Source organism: Amblyraja radiata, chromosome 12 (assembly GCF_010909765.2).
Source record: "Amblyraja radiata isolate CabotCenter1 chromosome 12, sAmbRad1.1.pri, whole genome shotgun sequence".
NCBI classification, from domain to species: domain Eukaryota; kingdom Metazoa; phylum Chordata; class Chondrichthyes; order Rajiformes; family Rajidae; genus Amblyraja; species Amblyraja radiata.
Window position 1 is genome coordinate 324589 of NC_045967.1, and position 17447 is coordinate 342035.

Sequence of the window (17447 nt, forward strand, 5' to 3'; positions counted from 1 at the left end):
CCTGTTATGGGTACTGAAATAGTAAGCATCCTTTGAATCAATGCTTGCCATTTTCGTTCTTAAAACGAATATACTTAACAATAGAAAAGGTTTCTGTTCTTAAAACGAATATATCGTATTATTTATTTTTTATTTTATTTTATTTTTTTATTTTTTTTAAATTATTATTTATTAATATATGGTCCCTAGATAAGGGACATATCAGATATTTAAACTGATAAGAACAGATATTACGCTTGATCTTAGCCAAAAAGCCGAGATCTGATCTATGATTGATGCGTCAAGCGCCATATCCTATTTTGTTAGGAAGGGAATGCGTAGTATGCAGATGATACAACGGTGATTGGCCTCATCAGCAACAACGATGAGTCGGCCTACAGAGAGGAGGTCCAGCACTTAGCAGCATGGTGCGCTGACAACAACCTGGCCCTTAACTCCAAGAAGACCAAGGAAGTCCAGGGGCGGCATGCACACCCCCATCCACATTAACGGGACGGAGGTGGAAAGTGTTTCTAGCTTCAGGTTCCTGGGAGTCAACATCTCCGATGACCTCTCTTGGACCCACAATACCTAAACTCTGATCAAGAAGGCTCACCAGCGTCTCTTCTTCCTGAGGAGACTGAAGAAGGTCCATCTGTCTCCTCAGATCCTGGTGAACTTCTACCGCTGCACCATCGAGAGCATCCTTACCAACTGCATCACAGTATGGTATGGCAACTGCTCTGTCTCCGACCGGAAGGCATTGCAGAGGGTAGTGAAAATTGCCCAACGCATCACCGGTTCCTCGCTCCCCTCCATTGAGTCTGTCCAAAGCAAGCGTTGTCTGCGGAGGGCGCTCAGCATCGCCAAGGACTGCTCTCACCCCAACCATGGACTGTTTACCCTCCTACCATCCGGGAGGCGCTACAGGTCTCTCCGTTGCCGAACCAGCAGGTCCAGGAACAGCTTCTTCCCGGCGGCTGTCACTCTACTCAACAACGTACCTCGGTGACTGCCAATCACCCCCCCACCCCCCGGACACTTATTATCACTTATTATTATTTATTTAAATCATTTGCTATGTCGCTCTTCCAGGGAGATGCTAAATGCATTTCGTTGTCTCTGTACTGTACACTGACAATGACAATTAAAATTGAATCTGAATCTGAAGATAATAATTCTTCCCTTGCAATGCAGCTGAAACCCCATCTGTTGCTGATGTCCAGTGTCTGTATCCCATATCACATATTTGGTAATTGGTGATTATGTCTGGATACGAGTAGATCGGCATCTGGTGTTCCATATCGTGTAGAAACATCAGCAAATACTATAGCCCAATATCCATTTGGTGTTCTCCAAATTCCTCTCTCGATATATCAGCTGGACTAGAAGATTATGTGTTGTAAAATTCTATTGTGTATCCCCGATACTGTTTAAGATATGAGTGTCAAAAAGTTATTTATTCGATGTCTTCTCGCACCAACCGCCTTGCTTCCTTCTGGTTTTACTGTTTTCGTCTGGATCCCCGAGGCCGTGTGTTGTGGGTGTACACATCTTCCAGCATAGGGGCGATACCTTTGAGGATGATGTTTGGACGTTTAGATGAGCTCCAGTTTGGCTTCATTGTCCAACTCCTTGACCTTCTAGATAGGTCACCTCCAAATAAAAAGATTTTGCTAGGAGGTTTCGGGTTTACACAGGCCCGAGTCAATCCCGGTTGGATGTAACCAGATGCATAAATTGATTAGTTTAGTACATTCAGGGATTTACAATCCCCGGTGGCAAGTGACAGCTATGGTGTCAGCTAATGTTTGCCCCTGCAGTAGATAGAAAACATATGGTCTATGCTGGCTTCTAACCTGGTTTGTAGATCTTTCCCAGTTAGCTTTACTCACAGCTGTACTGTTGTTCCCCCTGAAACATAGACAGACATTCCCGTGTGACTTCCCAGATGGGAATGGAATTTGTCAGTAAATTTTTGGACTGCTAAATCCTTCAGTCACAACATAAGTATTCCTGTATTTCTATCAGGAAAGGACCAATAATGCACTCTATGTACTTTGTGACTTAGAAAAGGCATCACCTCATTGTTACAGCTCTTACATCTGTTTACCTGTCCAGGGTTTGCCCTAGACTTGACCCCAGCACTCTTCTGACAGAAGAGTCTATTGGGGAGAGAGAAGCATGATTATAGCCCTATAGAAAAGGTGCTGCTTCCTTCTCCCTGAGTCTGTCTTTTCCTCAAACACTTCCCTGTAATAGTAGAAGTGAAATACAGCCCTGTATAAGGTGCTGCTATGGGACTTACCCACTGGAGGATTTCTTCTTGGACCTGCATCGCTGCAAAACGGTATGTTCTCGCAGGTGCAGGCCCCGCAGTGCCAATGCGGTGCAGTGTACACGGCCACTGTGCCGCCGGTATCCCCGTTGGCCTGCGGTGCTCCAAAGCGCGGTGCAGTGCTCACAGCACTGAGCCGCCCGTACTGCCGTTAGCCTGCGGTGCTCCAACGCGGTTCAGTCCCTCGGGGAGCTGGCCGCTCGCAAACCGCAGGTATGGCAGTTTTAACGCGGTGCAGTGCTTCCCGCACTGCGCCGCTCCTTCTCTACTTGGGCCTGCAGTGCTCCAACGCGGGCCAGTCCTCTCGGGGAACTGGCCGCTCGCGACCCAGGCCCAGCGGCTCCAACGCGTACTCGGTGCTCTCGGGCACTGACCGCTTGCCGCTATTTTTACTGCTGTGGAAAAACCCAGCACCTTCCAGCCCCTCGGACCCATGTAGTATAAGTCCGTGGGGCTGTTGTCCGAGCCGTCGGAATGACGGCTCCAGAATGCTCCACCGCTGTCGGCGTCCTGCTGGAGCTGAAGTCTGTTCCGGCCCCCCTTTAAGGGAGATAGTGGTGCCCCCGGCCGTTGCTGGCTGCCTGCAGTTCTGCAGACCAGTTTTCATCAGCCTGCCTGTAAAAAAGGTAAGTCAAGAAACTAAGTTCTCCTACCTTACTTGTTGCAGGTTCAACCCTGCCGTTTGGGAGGAACGTCCTCCCCTCGTAATGACTTGTTCACAATGCGTGTAGCGATAATGACACGCATGCGTACTGGCGGGCTCTTCATGTAGTCACTCACGTGACTCCGAAGTAAAATTGCCAATTGAACCAGAACAACATTCTTTCACACTGCTACATTACACACACCTCAACACAACAAATACATATACAATAAATTCTGTTTTGTTCAGTTTAGTTTATTGTCATGTGTACCAAGGTACAGTGAAAAGCTTTTGTTGCGAATTATCAGTTATTCAAGGGAAACCAGACCATAATAGTGCAAAACAAAGTACATCGTGGCCATTTCACCGCACATTTGTGCTCGGTCCGCCAAGGCCTACTAGATCTCCCGGTTGGTAACCATTTTAACTCATCTTCCCATTCCCATACTGACCTGTCTGTGCTGGGCCTCCTCCATTGCCAGAGCAAGGCCACATGCAAACTGGAGGATCAGCACCTCATATTCTGCTTGGGTAGTTTACAGCCCAACAGTATGAAGTATGAATTCTTCACTTTTAGGTAAGTGACCAAAACCTCGACATCCCCCCCGCCCCCCACCTAACCCCGCCACTGTCACATGTCCCCAACTAGATGATTACCAATTCTTTTCTCCTCCCCTTCCACCCACATTCCTTCCTCTGGCTTCAAAATTCACAACTTCTATCCTTATCTCACACCATTTGTCTTTCATCTTTGAGCTTTGTCCTACCATCAGCCTATCAACCCCCCCTCCTTACATATCACTTGCTTGGCTTTGGCCTGTCCCTCCTATCTTCAAGCTTTCTTACCCCCAACTATCAGCCAGTCTGGGGAAGGGTCCCAACCCAAACCACCACCTATCCATGTTCTCCAGAGATGCTGCCTGACCCAGCTGAGTTACTCCAGTACTTTGTGTCTTTTTTTTCCATGGTGCCACCTTCGTAGTGCAATGTCCATAGGGTTTCCATGCTGAGGTAGGGTTGTGTTAGGGTTTTCTAGGATGCTCAAGAGCCTGACAATTGATGGGGAAAAGCTGTTCTTGAACCTGGTGGTTCTCAGGCTCCTGTTCCATCTTCTTGATGGTACCAGTGAGATGGTAACAATGATATACAAGCATGGCCAAGATGGTGTGGGTTTCTACTAATATCTGCTTCTTTGAGGCAGCGTTTCCTGTAAACCTCTTCACTAGAAGGCGAGTACTCATGATGGGCCAGTCAATGTCCACCACTTCCTGCAGTGCCCTTTGTTTTTGAGCATTCACTTTCCAGAACCAGGCAACCCGTCAGTATGCTCTCTACCATGTGATGAAATAGTTCCGTACGGTCGAGTTGCTGTCTCACAGCACCAGCGACCCGAGTTTGTTCCTAACTACGGCTGCTGTCCGTACAGAGATTGTACATTCTCCCTGTGATCGCATGGGTTTTCCTCCCACACTCCAAAGACGTACAGTTTTGTAGGTAAATTGGCTTTGGTTTAAATTGTAAATTGGCCCTAGTGTGTAGGATAGTGCTAGTGTATGGGGATCGCTGGTCGGTGGGCTGAAGGGCCTTGTATCTGTAAACTAAACTAAAGTAAACTAAACCTTTGGAAGTTTGATAGATTCTCAGAGGTAGAGCCAATATGGTGAGATGATCCAATACGTGAAGATGTATAATGGCCGGGATAGTAACAGCTATATCCTGTCAACCATTATTCCGCTGAACCATCTTGCATAAACTTAATGACAACCTCATCTCAGCACCAAACCATTATTTAATATGCACTACGAAGGTCACACTGCATACTTTGGCTTGAAGGTGTCTGACAGCAGAGAAATGGGGCTGAAGAAGGGTCTCGACCCGAAACATCACCTATCCATGTTACTCCAGAGATGCTGCCTGAGTTACTCCAGCACTTTGTGCCTTTTTGTGGATTAAGCAGCCATTGCAGTTCTTTATTTCTACTCATGAATTTCTAAAGGCCAACAGAGACAATAAACTATGAATTGTTAACGCAGTGATTCTATTGGTCTGCTGAAAGAAACTGCTGTAATAGATATCTCAGGGATTGCTTGGGCCTGAGGTAACACTGAGCTTGGACCATTGTGAGTGGTTGCTTTGAGATGTGGGCTCTTTCTTTACGTCAAGTCCAAATGAAAACTGAAAGATAATGGAGCCCTTGAGCCAGGCCAAAATAAAAATGCTCTTTTCTGGCAGGTTCCCTCGACTGGATAGGCACCATAAGACAATAGACAATAGGTGCAGGAGTAGGCCATTCGGCCCTTCGATTCATTGGCTGATCATCCACAATAAGCTCTGCTTGTGCTTTTAAAGACGAGAGCTGCTTTAAACCTGTTCATTTCTATTCCAGAAGGTCATTTGTTATGTTCTCCCTGTAAGTTTGAGTCGATTCCTGAGCAGCAGATGGCAGCTCTCCAGAGCAATTGGTTCCACTTTAGTTTTAATCTTCACTTGGGGATGGTTGGAAAGCACAAGAAAACTAACCAATGTTAATATTACAGCAGCTAAAGAAACACCATGTAATGGTTGATGAATAATAATCCATCTGCAGCAATTCGAGCTATTTCATTAAAAAAAATCTCACTTGTAACGCAAACCTTTTCCCCCTGCTAACCTGGTAACTGTTGCCTTTGTTTGTCCCTCTCTCCTCCTGTGGTTTTGTTACTCTTTGGCACATCTTGCCTTTGAGACCGACCTTATTCTGTTTTGACCCCATGCTACTTGGTTCAGTGGTGCTTTGTTGTCACGTGTGCGAAGTGCAAACGCACAGTGAAAATCCTCTTCTTACAAACAGCCCAGTAGAGTTAGTATCACCATACTATCCCCGATTAGGAAGTTACAGAAATAGTCTACTGTGCCCACATCCATTTTCCAAGTGGAGTCCACGCTCCAGTAGTTATGAGTGGTGCCCGATTTCAGGCAAGTTCCTGGCGGCTGTGGGCCTCCAGGCTTCGGCATCCTTGGTGGAACAACAACCAAAGCCTTCTCCTCGCCCGTCCACCTTTGTGTCTCGGTACCTAGTTCTCCGGTTAGTTCATCGGGATTGAGGCCAACTTGTATCTGCTCTGGTTTTGTGGGTTCCAAGTTCAATGTGGGAACTATAGACCCTTCCACTGCTGGAGCAGAAGGGAGTTGATGGGCCAGAGAGGTGGGTAGCTGGTGGCCCCATCCCTCTGCTCAAGCATGTCTTGGGTATGTTGTGTATTATCCTAGTGTGTGGCCTAAAGGTTCACACCACCATCCAGAATACTCCTGTGCCAGAGGTTCTCGAGAGTCAATGGCAATGATGGACCTCAAGGAAGTCTTGAGCGCATCACCAATATTCTCTCTGGAGACATCTCCCCACATTTGAAAGCTAGCAGCAGTGTACATTTCAAGGGTTTGGTATGGAGCATTCAAAGAATGTGATCAGCCCAATGCAGCCAACAGCAGTAATGAGGCATTTAGTGCTGGGGAGGATGATTAGTGCCGGTGTTTTTTATTTGTGATGGTATGCAATAGTAACTCTACAAAGTTAAACATTACCCTACAGACTGGGGACACAGCACGCTGGCGCAGCGGTAGAGTTGCTGCCTTACAGTGCTTGCACCGCCAGATTCCTGGGTTTGATCCTGGCTACGGGTGCTGTCTGTTCGGAGTCGGCGCATTCTCCCCGTGACTGCGTGGGTTTTCTCTGAGATCTTTGGTTTCCTCCCACACTCCAAAGACGTACAGGTTTGTAGGTTAATTGGCTTGGTGCATGTGTAAATTGTCCCTAGTGTGTGTAGGATAGTGTTAGTGTGCGGGGATCGCTGGATGGTGTGGACTTGGTGGGCCGCAGGCCCTGTTTCCACGCTGTATCTCTAAACTAAACTAAACGGAACTAAATCATCATAGGACGCCACAGTAGCACAGCGGTAGACTCGCTGCCTTAGAGCGCCCGAGACCTAGGTTTGAACCTGACTATGGGTGCTGTCTGTGTGGAGTATGCACGTTCTCCCTGTGACCACGTGGGTTATCTGATTTCCTGCTGCACCAGGAACTTGTAGGTGAATTGTCCCTCGCAGGCACGGAAATCGCTATCAAAACATGGGGGGGGGGACGACACAATTTCTTGACGGCCGCGCGCGCGCATGCACACATACACACATGCACGTGCATGCGCACACACGCGAGACTTCGGCCGTGGGCCCTGTGGATGGTAACATCGGAAGCTGACCTGGTTGGTGACTGACTCCGAACTCCAGCAACAGCGTCCGCGTGGGGCTTGAATCGGCCCATTCGTGGGGGCTTTCATCAGCCGGCGGGGGCTTCAACATCGGGAGCCTTGATCGCCTCGATGCTGTATCTCTAACTAACTTATTTTGTTATCTGGCCATGTCACATGTATGTTTATTAATCGTGACACATTTTGGCTTACAACAAAACACAGGGACAGGCTTGCTCATTTTTATTGTTCCAGTAAGTTTGGAGTGTTTTGCCAAAGCAGCATTCTTGTTAGATTGCTGACTGTTCAGCCTCTCTCTGGACTCCAAGCTACAGGGAACTGTAAATCCTACTCTCGCCTTTCATACAAACCATCACCCCATCTCCAGGCCAGTTCTCCACCCAAGGCCTCACGTGCTGTTTTCCATTGACTCTGATGGCCGCTGCATAACGACTGCTGCTCATGCAAAGCACTGGGCCAGTGTTGGGCCTCAATCTAAAATGTTGTCTAGCCATCTGCCTCCACAGATGCTGCCTTCCAGCTCCTGCAGCACGGTATTTTCTTGCTCCAAATCCCCATATCTGTAGTTTCTCGTGTCTCCCTGAATCAATACCTGTTCAGGTAGTCCCACAATTCTGGAAATATAGCATTTGTCCAAACTATGCCCCTGTTTCCTTCCCGATCTCAGCCACGCATTACAGTAAACTGTTGGCAATTGAAGTTTTCACATTAACGGATGAGGTGTGTTTCATAGCTCTGGGCCTGTACTCGCTGGAGTCCTGAAGGATAAGGGGGATCCCATTGAAACTTACCGAATAATGAAAGGCCTTATAGAGTGAATGTGGAAAATATGTTTCCAGTGATGAGAAAGTCTAGAACCAGAGGACTCAGCCTTAGAATAAAGACATACCTTTAGGATGGAGATGAGGAGGAATTTCTTTACCACAGGGTGAATCTATGGAACAGATGACAGTCAAGGCTGAGTCATTGGGTATTTTAAGAGGAGACTGATAGGTTCTTGATCAGGAAGGGCTGCAAAGGTTGTGGGGAGAAGTCAGGAGAATGGGGTTGAGAAGGAAAAGTAGATCCGCCATGATTGAATGGGGGAGTAGATTCAATGGGCTGAATGGCCTAATTTTACTCCAATGTCTTATGGTCTTATTCTGTTTGCAATTCACTGAATTCCATCCTTAATGGTCTTTGCATTTTCACCACCCTTGTATTCCTCTTAATACCGGCCTTTTTCTTCCCCCAAACAGCTTATTGTATTGGCTCCCTGCCTACTGCTGCCTGATTTCATTTCTTTGAAGAGTTTCTAGCTGCGTTTGATATTAAACATGTAGTAGATCTTCTACTTTGTGTCATGACCTCCTTGCCCACCCGCCTCGTCAGCACTCCCAACACTTGCACCATCCCATTTCTGTAAACAAAAAGGTCTAAATGTCCTTGCTGAAGCAATGTGCATCCTTTGAATCTTAGTTTCTGATCCTTCTGTTGGACTGCCTTCCTCTACTGTGGAACATTTCATTAAGGGCTTGCAGCTTGAGTTGGCTCCAAAGGCAATTATCTTCTCTGCCAAATGCCAGTCCAGAATAAATGCAATCAATCATTAACGTCAGCAATACAGCTCAAGGTGTTTTTGTGCATCAATGCAATAAATTGCAGACCAGTTAATAAGCTCAAATGTGATGCCTGATGCACTCTTAGTGATGTCAGTGGGCAAAGATGGCAAGATTCATATCAGTTGCATTTCATTGTAATTGGAAGTCTAAAACCAGGGTTACATGATGGATTGTCCAGTTGTGACGGCCTAATCAGGGACGCAGGATGTAAAGAGGTGGTTTACATCTACGTTGTGTGGTAGAGGACATGTTGTAGTTGACGCACACCAAATGGAAACGAGAGACAAAGACGTCAGACTTTAGAGATACAGCGTGGAAACAGGTCCTTTGGCCCACTGCGTCCACGTCAACCAGCGATCATCCTCTACGCTAACCTACACACTAGGGACAATTTAACCATTTTTGCCGAAGCCAGTTAACTTCCAAACCTGTACGTTTGTGGAGTATGGGAGGAAACGTGAGCATCCTGGGAAAACCCACGCGGTCACAGGGAGAACGTATGAACTCCATACAGATAGCGTATGTTGTCAGGATCGAACCTGGGTCTCTGGTGCTGTAAGGCAGCAACTCTATCGTTGTACTGTGTTGCCCCCAAAGAGTAGAAACATTGGCGAGGAGTTCTTCCACGTCCCGAAGATCACCAGCTAAATATCTTCCCAATCTAAAGAAGGGTCCCGACCTGAAACCCCTTCCCCGTTCATTCCTTCCCCAGATGCTGTCTGAACCGCTGAGTTCCTCCAGCACTTTGTGTTTTGCTCAAGATTCCAGCAGCTGTAGATTCAGGTGCACCCAGCTCTCTTCCACTGACCGAGTTTGTGATGTTGAGAGGAAAGCATTTAATTATTTTCATAGCCGATAGAAATTATTTTGTTCAATAATCATCCTTTCAGCAATCCTTATTCCTGGGGACATTCTCGAGGCCATTGTTTTCATTCACTCTCACGTAGACGTGATAGGTGAATATCCATCAACAACTGACCCTTCCGTATCTCTAGACTCCCTCTCCCTTGAAGAAGGGTCTCGACCTGAAACGCCACCCATTCTTTCTCTCTGGAGATGCTGCTGCCTGTCCTGCTGAATTACTCCTGCATTTTGTGCCTATCTTCGGTGTAAACCGGCATCTAAAGGTTCCTTCCTACACAGCATTATTTAATAACAGGTTTGAAACTGTACCTTAGTCATGGGCAGAGGCGTCACATGATCTGAGTTTAGAGCAGAAAAGTAAAGTGCCGGAGGAGCTCAGTGAGTCAGTCAGCATCTATGGAGGGAGATGGGGAGTTGCCCTATAGAATGGCAGTGAGGAAGACTGGCTCCAGTTCAGCAGTGGAGCTGACGAGGGGTGGGGACCGGAGGTTGTAAATGCAGGATTGTTCTGTGTCCTGTCATTAATTTCCCTTCACTTTTACTCTGAATCTGTGAATCCTTCGGTCCCCATCATCACTGACTGCCCTCAGATCTAATGTCCATCTAAAACACACCATGGGAAATAAAGGCTAAATAACATCTATACTTCTGGATAGTTTACTTTAGTTAAAAATACAGCATGGAAACAGCCCTTATGTCCACCAGCTCTGTGCCCATCACACGTTCACACTAGTTCCATGTTATTCCACTTCCTTATCCACCCCCTTCACACTAGGAGCGATTTACAGAGGCCAATTAATCTATAAACCCGCATGTCTTTGGGATGTGGGAGGAAACCCACATGGTCACAGGGAGAAGGTGCAAACTCCACATAGACAGCACTTGAGATGGGAAATGTACCCGGGTCTCTGGTGGCTGTGAGGGGGAAGGCTCTACAGGGTGCACCATTGTGCCGCCCTTTTCTATAACCTCATTTGGTAGAATGGTAAACGTATTGGGAGATAAAGCTCTTCCCTCAGAACCCGACTGATAACTTTCCCAGTGCGAGGGTTTACTCTTTAACCTGGGACTTTGTTAGTCATGCATTTACTGCTGAAATGTAAACCTGTTTATGTGGAACGTGCCTGCGAAAACATGTAAGCACAAAGTACGACTTGGAAAGTCAAGAGGCTGCAGATGCTGAAATCTGGAACAAAATAGCAAACTACTCGAGGATCTCAGCAGGCCAGGCAGCATCTGTGGAGGGAAATGGGCAACCCATGTTTTGGGTTGGGACTGAAAGAGTCGAGGGGAGATAACAGTATTGAGGGGGAGGGGTGGGACTGGAGCTGACAAGCAGGAGGTGGAACCAGACGAGGAAAGGTTAAATTGGGGAGGGAAGGGTAGAAATAGCGGCAGAAGCAGGGAGGTGAAAAGTGGAGGCAACAAAAGGCTGTGGATGATGGAATCTGATGGGTAAAGTAGGTGAAGCCTAGGACCAAATATGAGCGGTGGGATGTGGGGAGATGGGAATAGTGAGGGGAAGGGGAGCAACTGGGTGCAGTGTGTGAGAGATTGGCAGATGGAATAGGTGGGTGAAGGGAAATAAATTGGGTAGGAAGGAACTGCAGATGCTGGTTTCAACCGAATATAGACGCAAAACGTTGGAGTAACTCAGCGAGTCAGACAGCATTTCAGTAACTCAGCGGGTTTGACCAGCTTTTTGTGTCTTATCTCCGAAATAAATTGGGTGATGGGGGCTTGCGGGGATGCAGTTGGAAAGAAGGGCATGTGTGGGAGAAACTGAGTAGATCAAAATGAAAGATAAAGGACAAAGGAGAAGTAGGTTACCTGACATTGAGAATACATTGCTCATGCCAGTGGATAGACACAAAAAGCTGGAGTAACTCATCAAGACAGGCAACATCCCTGTAGAGAAGGAAAGGGTGATGTTTCGGGTGGAGACCCTTGTTCATGCCAGTGGGTTGTAGACGACCCAGGCCTGGCTGTGGAGGAGGCCAAGGACAGAGAGGTCAGTCTGGGAATGGGAATGGCCATTTGTGTATTGCACCCCCTGTGCTGACCTGAGTTTTCCCACTAGTGATCATTGTTAATTCTGCACGTGTATTTGCTCTGCAGGTTTTACACGAGAGTCAAAGAAGGAATTGTGGAATTTATGAACATTATTTATCGTTCTATTTTGTTGCAAAACTGTACCTTTTGTCTTGAATAAAGAATGAAATCCACTCTCGGTTCAATACAGGAATCTTGAAGAGCCAGTGATGACTTACAAGCTGCACAAAGAAATCCTCTCGGCATCAAGTAAGTTTCACATCCTGTTCTTCATGTTAACTAACTACATACATCGGTTGGAAGGGAAACGCAATAAACTGCAGATTGCGGAAACGTGAGCAAAAATATAAAGTGCTGGATGAACGGAACAGATCTGGCAGCAACTGTGGGGTAAAATAGACCCATGATTTCACACTGAAAGATCCTGACCCGAAATATTGTCTGTTCACTTCCATTCACTGAAGCTGCCTCGCTGGCTGAGTTCCACCAACACTTTATATTTTTGCATCAGTTAGTACGCCTGTTGCCCAAATTACATCTAAGTATCTCCTGGGTTTTGACTTCAAGTCACTGATCGTAATGATAATCCGCAGTTGATCTCGACTATGGTGAAGTGGTGGAGGAAAGTATGCCAGGATTTCTCACTGTGACTAGTATTCAACTGTCTTTTCTGTGCTGGCACACATTGAACGATTGTTTAAACGGGTGGTCTGATATTGACAGTATCGCCAGTGTTTTTCTTTTTGGAGATTGTGTGGTTTATTTATCGCCTTGGACTTGTTTTCCCATCTGCTGAGATCATGGCTGATCTGTGACCCAAGTCAAACTATTTGCCTTGAACGTCCCCATACTCACCTCCACTACCCAATGTCATTTAGAGTCTCACAGCATGGAAACAGGCCCTTCGCCCCAACTTGACCATGCCGACCAACATGTCCCAACTACACTAATCCCACCTGACCCTCTAAACCCATGCTATCCATGTACTTGTCCAAATGTCTTTTAAATGTTGTGATAGCACCTGCCTCCGCTCCCTTCTCTTGGATCTTGTTCCATATACATACCACCCTTTGTGTAAAAACAAAAGTTGGTTAATAAAACCTATCAGTCTTGGGTCAAAAATTAAGAATGTCAACTTTCTTTATGGAAGAGTTCCAAATTTCAATCATCCTTTGTATGAAAAAGTGTTTCATAAGTTCAGTGAACTATGTTTTTAAAACTTTCTCTTGAGCTTTAGATTCCCCCAATGAATGGAAACCGATTCTCTTTACCCTTTTTGATTTACGCCATGATATCTTGAATGCCATTCCATCATCACTTAACCTTTCTTCCACCTAGACCATAGAAACATAGAAAATAGGTGCAGGAGTAGGCCATTCGGCCCTTCGAGCCTGCACCGCCATTCGATATGATCATGGCTGATCATCCAACTCAGTATCCCATCCCTGCCTTCTCTCCATACCCCCTAATCCCTTTAGCTACAAGGGCCACATCTAACTCCCTCTTAAATATAGCCAATGAACTGGCCTCAACTACCTTCTGTGGCAGAGAATTCCACAGATTCACCACTCTCTGTGTAAAAAATGATTTTCTCATCTCGGTCCTAAAAGACTTCCCTCTTATCCTTAAACTGTGACCCCTAGTTCCGGACTTCCCCAACATCGGGAATAATCTTCCTGCATCTAGCCTGTCCAACCCTTTAAGAATGTTGTAAGTTTCTATAAGATCCCCCCTCAATCTTCTAAATTCTAGCGAGTACAAGCCGAGTCTATCCAGTCTTTCTTCATATGAAAGTCCTGCCATCCCAGGAATCAGTCTGGTGAAGCTTCTCTGTACTCCCTCTATGGCAAGAATGTCTTTCCTCAGATTAGGAGACCAAAACTGTACGCAATACTCCAGGTGTGGTCTCACCAAGACCCTGTAGCTACCAGGATGATAAGGGCTCACAAGATTCCAGGCCTAGCCTAGACAGGTCTTTGAGTATCACATAAAGTTCTGGTCGCCCCATTACAGGAAAGATGTGGAGGCTTTAGAGAGGGTGCAGAAGCCATTTACCAGAATCATGCCTGTATAAGGGGTATTAGCTACAAGGAGAACTTGGATTGTTTTTCCTGGATAGTCAGAGGTTTTGAGGGGTCACCTGATAGAAGTGCACTAAATTATGGGGGGCCTAGATTGGATAGACGTTCAGAATCGAAGGCTAGAGGGCATAGCTGAAAGGTGAAAGGGACAAAGTTTAAGGGAGATGCATGGAGCAGATATTTATCTTGCGCACAATGAATGATGGGTACTTGGAATCGCAGCCAGGGGTGGCGGTGGAGTCCAAAATGATGGGGACTTAGATAGGCACATGAAATCGGAGGGTTATGGATCACGTGCAGGAAGAGGAGATTAGTTTAACTAATCATGTTTGGCACGGACATTGTGGGCCAAATGAATTGTTCCTGTGTTGTACTGTGCTATGTTCTATGTATCATCTGGAATGTAGGTGCCACTGACAAGGCCAGTCATTTTTATTTCCAGAACATTTTTGACCTAGAGGTGCGGGTGGTTGTTGTTATCTGAAAATCATCCAACACAGACATAGGCTCTTCGGCCCAACTCATCCATGCCCATGTTATCCCACTTTTGCACCCACTCCCTACATACTAAGGGCAATCTATAGAGGCCAATTAACCTACAAACCTGCGCTTCATTGGGATGTGGGAGGAATCTGGAGCACTCGGTGGAAACCCATCCAATCACGGAGAACGTGCAAACTCCACACAGACAGCACCTAGGGTCAGGATCGAACCCGGGTCTCTGTGGCGGGTTTATGAGGCACCAGCTCTACCAGCTGCGCCGTCCGAAGCCATGTTGTGACAAAGTAGAATTCAAAATAGATCAGACTTGCAAACAGCTTTTTCTCTGTATGAAAAAGTTGACCCTCAAGTTCCCATTAAATCATTCCTCTCACCATAAAGCTACGCCCTCCAGCTATTGCTTCCCTTACCCTGGGGAAAAAAAGAGTGTGTGCATTCACCCTATCGATTCCACTCATGATTGTACACACCTCTATAACATAGAGCAGCCCACGCTGTCAATCGCTGAACATGATGCCAAGGTGAACTAATCTCCTCTGCCTGCACATGATCCATATTCCTCCATTCCCTGCATTTCCATGCACCTATTCAAATGCCTCTATTGTCCCTCCCTCCACCACCACAGCTGACAGTGCATTTTAGGCACTCACCACTGTTTAAATCTTGACAGCTGAGTGACCTGCAAATCATTTCAGAGGGCATTTTGTCCGTGGTCCTGTTAAAATGAGATTGAAATGCCTCCTTTTCTTTATTGAGTTTTTTTTTTTAATGGCTGCCTCTTAGTTTCCTGGTGTCAATCAGCATTTTATTCTAGATTTTTTTTTGCTCAATTGAATTTTAATTAAATTTATTGGAATTTGAACTTGGTTCCAGATCATTAGTTCCAGTCATTTAATCCATTGTCCTATTGTGCATACTGCCATGATATGAATATGAATTTTAAGATTCCCCTGAAATGCATTGATTAGCTGTGTGAAGGTTTGGTTTAGAGATACAGCATTGTAACAGGCCCTTCGACCCACTGACTCCGTACTGACCAGCGATCCCCACACATTAACACTATCCGACACACACCAGGGACAATTTTACATTTATATCAAGTCAATTAGTTTACAAACCTGTAAGTCATTGGAGTGTGGGAGGAAACCGAAGATCTCGGAGAAAACCCATGCAGGTCACAGGGAGAACATGCAAACTCCATACAGACAGCACCCATAGTCGTGATCGAACCTGGGTCTCTCACGCACTAAGCACTAAGGCAACAACGCTACCGCTGCGCCACCATGCCGTCCCATGAGATTATTTCCAAGATTTTGTATCTGATCTCTGAACCAATATTTCAAAGATGTTTCCACTATATTTGTTTTTGTTCATTTGTAGTCTTTGGGCATTTCCAGAGACCAGTCTTCATTTTGTATTCAGAGGTAGACAAAAATGCTGGAGAAACTCAGCGGGTGCAGCAGCATCTATGGAGCGAAGGAAATAGGCAACGTTTCGGGCCGAAACGTTGTCTATTTCCTTCGCTCCATAGATGCTGCTGCACCCGCTGAGTTTCTCCAGCATTTTTGTCTACCTTTGATTATCCAACATCTGCAGTTCCTTCTTAAACACTTCATTTTGCATTCACTTTGTCCAAGAGACAAAGAACATTCTCTAGTCCTTAGTTTTAGCAGAACGTAAAGTGCTGGCGTAACAGTTGGTCAGCCAGTATTTTTGGGTGGAAAGGATTGGCAATGTTGGGTATCCAATGTTGGCAAGTCGGGACACATCTTCAAACACAACATGAGATGTCACCTATCCATTCCCTCGACAGTTGTTACCTGACCTACTGAATTACTTCAGCTAGATCTGAAAGGATTAGGCTGAGAACAGGTCAGGGAGTGCTGAATTTGGAAATGAATGTTTGTCACCTTTCCCCTGCCCCCCTGCCCTTCTATTATGGTGCTCATTGTGTTTCAGAGTCGGACAACCTGGATTATCGGCTGGGCGCCATTCACTCCTTGGTGTACAAGCTACCTGAGAAAAATCGGGAAATACTTGACCTTATAATTAAACATCTAATGAAGTAAGTGTCAGTGGGACTTGTTGGGCTTGGGTTTTGCCAGGACTGGTGTCGTTCTAAGTGGGACCAACCTTTGAGGTTGAGGAGGTAAAAGGAAATAAAATACTCGCTCTTTCCTTTAAAACTTTGCTTGAAATCACCACTTTCGCATCCCCTTTTCCAACACCCTTCTGTTTGCCATTTGCTGTCCGATTCCGTTAATGTCTCCTTGGGAGATTACGCAGGAAATACATGTTGTTGAAAATTCTTGCATGGAACGTGTGTGCAGCACATATAAAGACCTTTCAACATCTTGTGGCTTAGGATTCTTTCCTATTTATATCAGGAACAAATGATCTCATTGCCAGAAGTGATGAGAAGTTGATGGGTTTTGATATTGGCAACGTCAGCAAAATTCATCCACCTCTGATTGCCTCTCTCTTTTCTCAATCCCAAATATTGTCGTGTGCCAGATACCTTCTAAGACGATATACATTTTCTGCAATAACCCAAACAGTGTCCATTTCACATCAAGATATTCCTGTTGAATCTTGCAGAAGAATCTATAGGAGAATGCAAGAAAGTGTCTGCCACATGCACACTCCCACCTCATTCCAAAGGAATGTCCCCACCCGCCACCAACTAGTCCCACTTTTTATGGAGCTACGTTACTTGGTCAATGTATTGGGACTGAGTTGACTGAATCAGCTTGTATTGAAGGTACACAAAAATGCTGGAGAAACTCAGCGGGTGCAGCAGCATCTATGGAGCGAAGGAAATAGGCAATGTTTCGGGCCGAAACCCTTCTTCCGAAGAAGGGTTTCCTATTTCCTTCGCTCCATAGATGCTGCTGCACCCGCTGTGTTCCTCCAGCATTTTTGTGTACCTTCGATTTTCCAGCATCTGCAGTTCCTTCTGAAACACATCAGCTTGTATTGGAATGGATGCATGTTCATCTTGAATCTGTTGCTGCCACCTACTCGGGCAATGTGTTTCAGAACATGATTTGCCCACGTCTCTGCTTCCCCCTCTCTCTGTCGTATGTTAATGTCTGGTTCTGATTCTCTATGCCTCTCAGTCGTGAGAGTCATCTTTCAAGGCTGT

The 17447-nt window shown here is 46.0% G+C and overlaps 1 protein-coding gene and 1 pseudogene across 2 annotated transcripts in view; one reads left to right on the forward strand and one right to left on the reverse strand.

The window, feature by feature from the left end:
• The window catches only part of ophn1 (oligophrenin 1), a 281908-nt gene that overhangs the window by 184771 nt on the left and 79690 nt on the right, over positions 1–17447 (forward strand). For both annotated transcript variants that reach the window (XM_033030095.1, XM_033030094.1), the window contains exons 16-17: positions 11911–11969; positions 16262–16367. In XM_033030095.1, the coding sequence (XP_032885986.1) occupies positions 11911–11969; positions 16262–16367 (165 nt within the window). The remainder of the gene's footprint in view (positions 1–11910; positions 11970–16261; positions 16368–17447) is intronic.
• Positions 157–266, reverse strand: LOC116979431 (annotated as a pseudogene).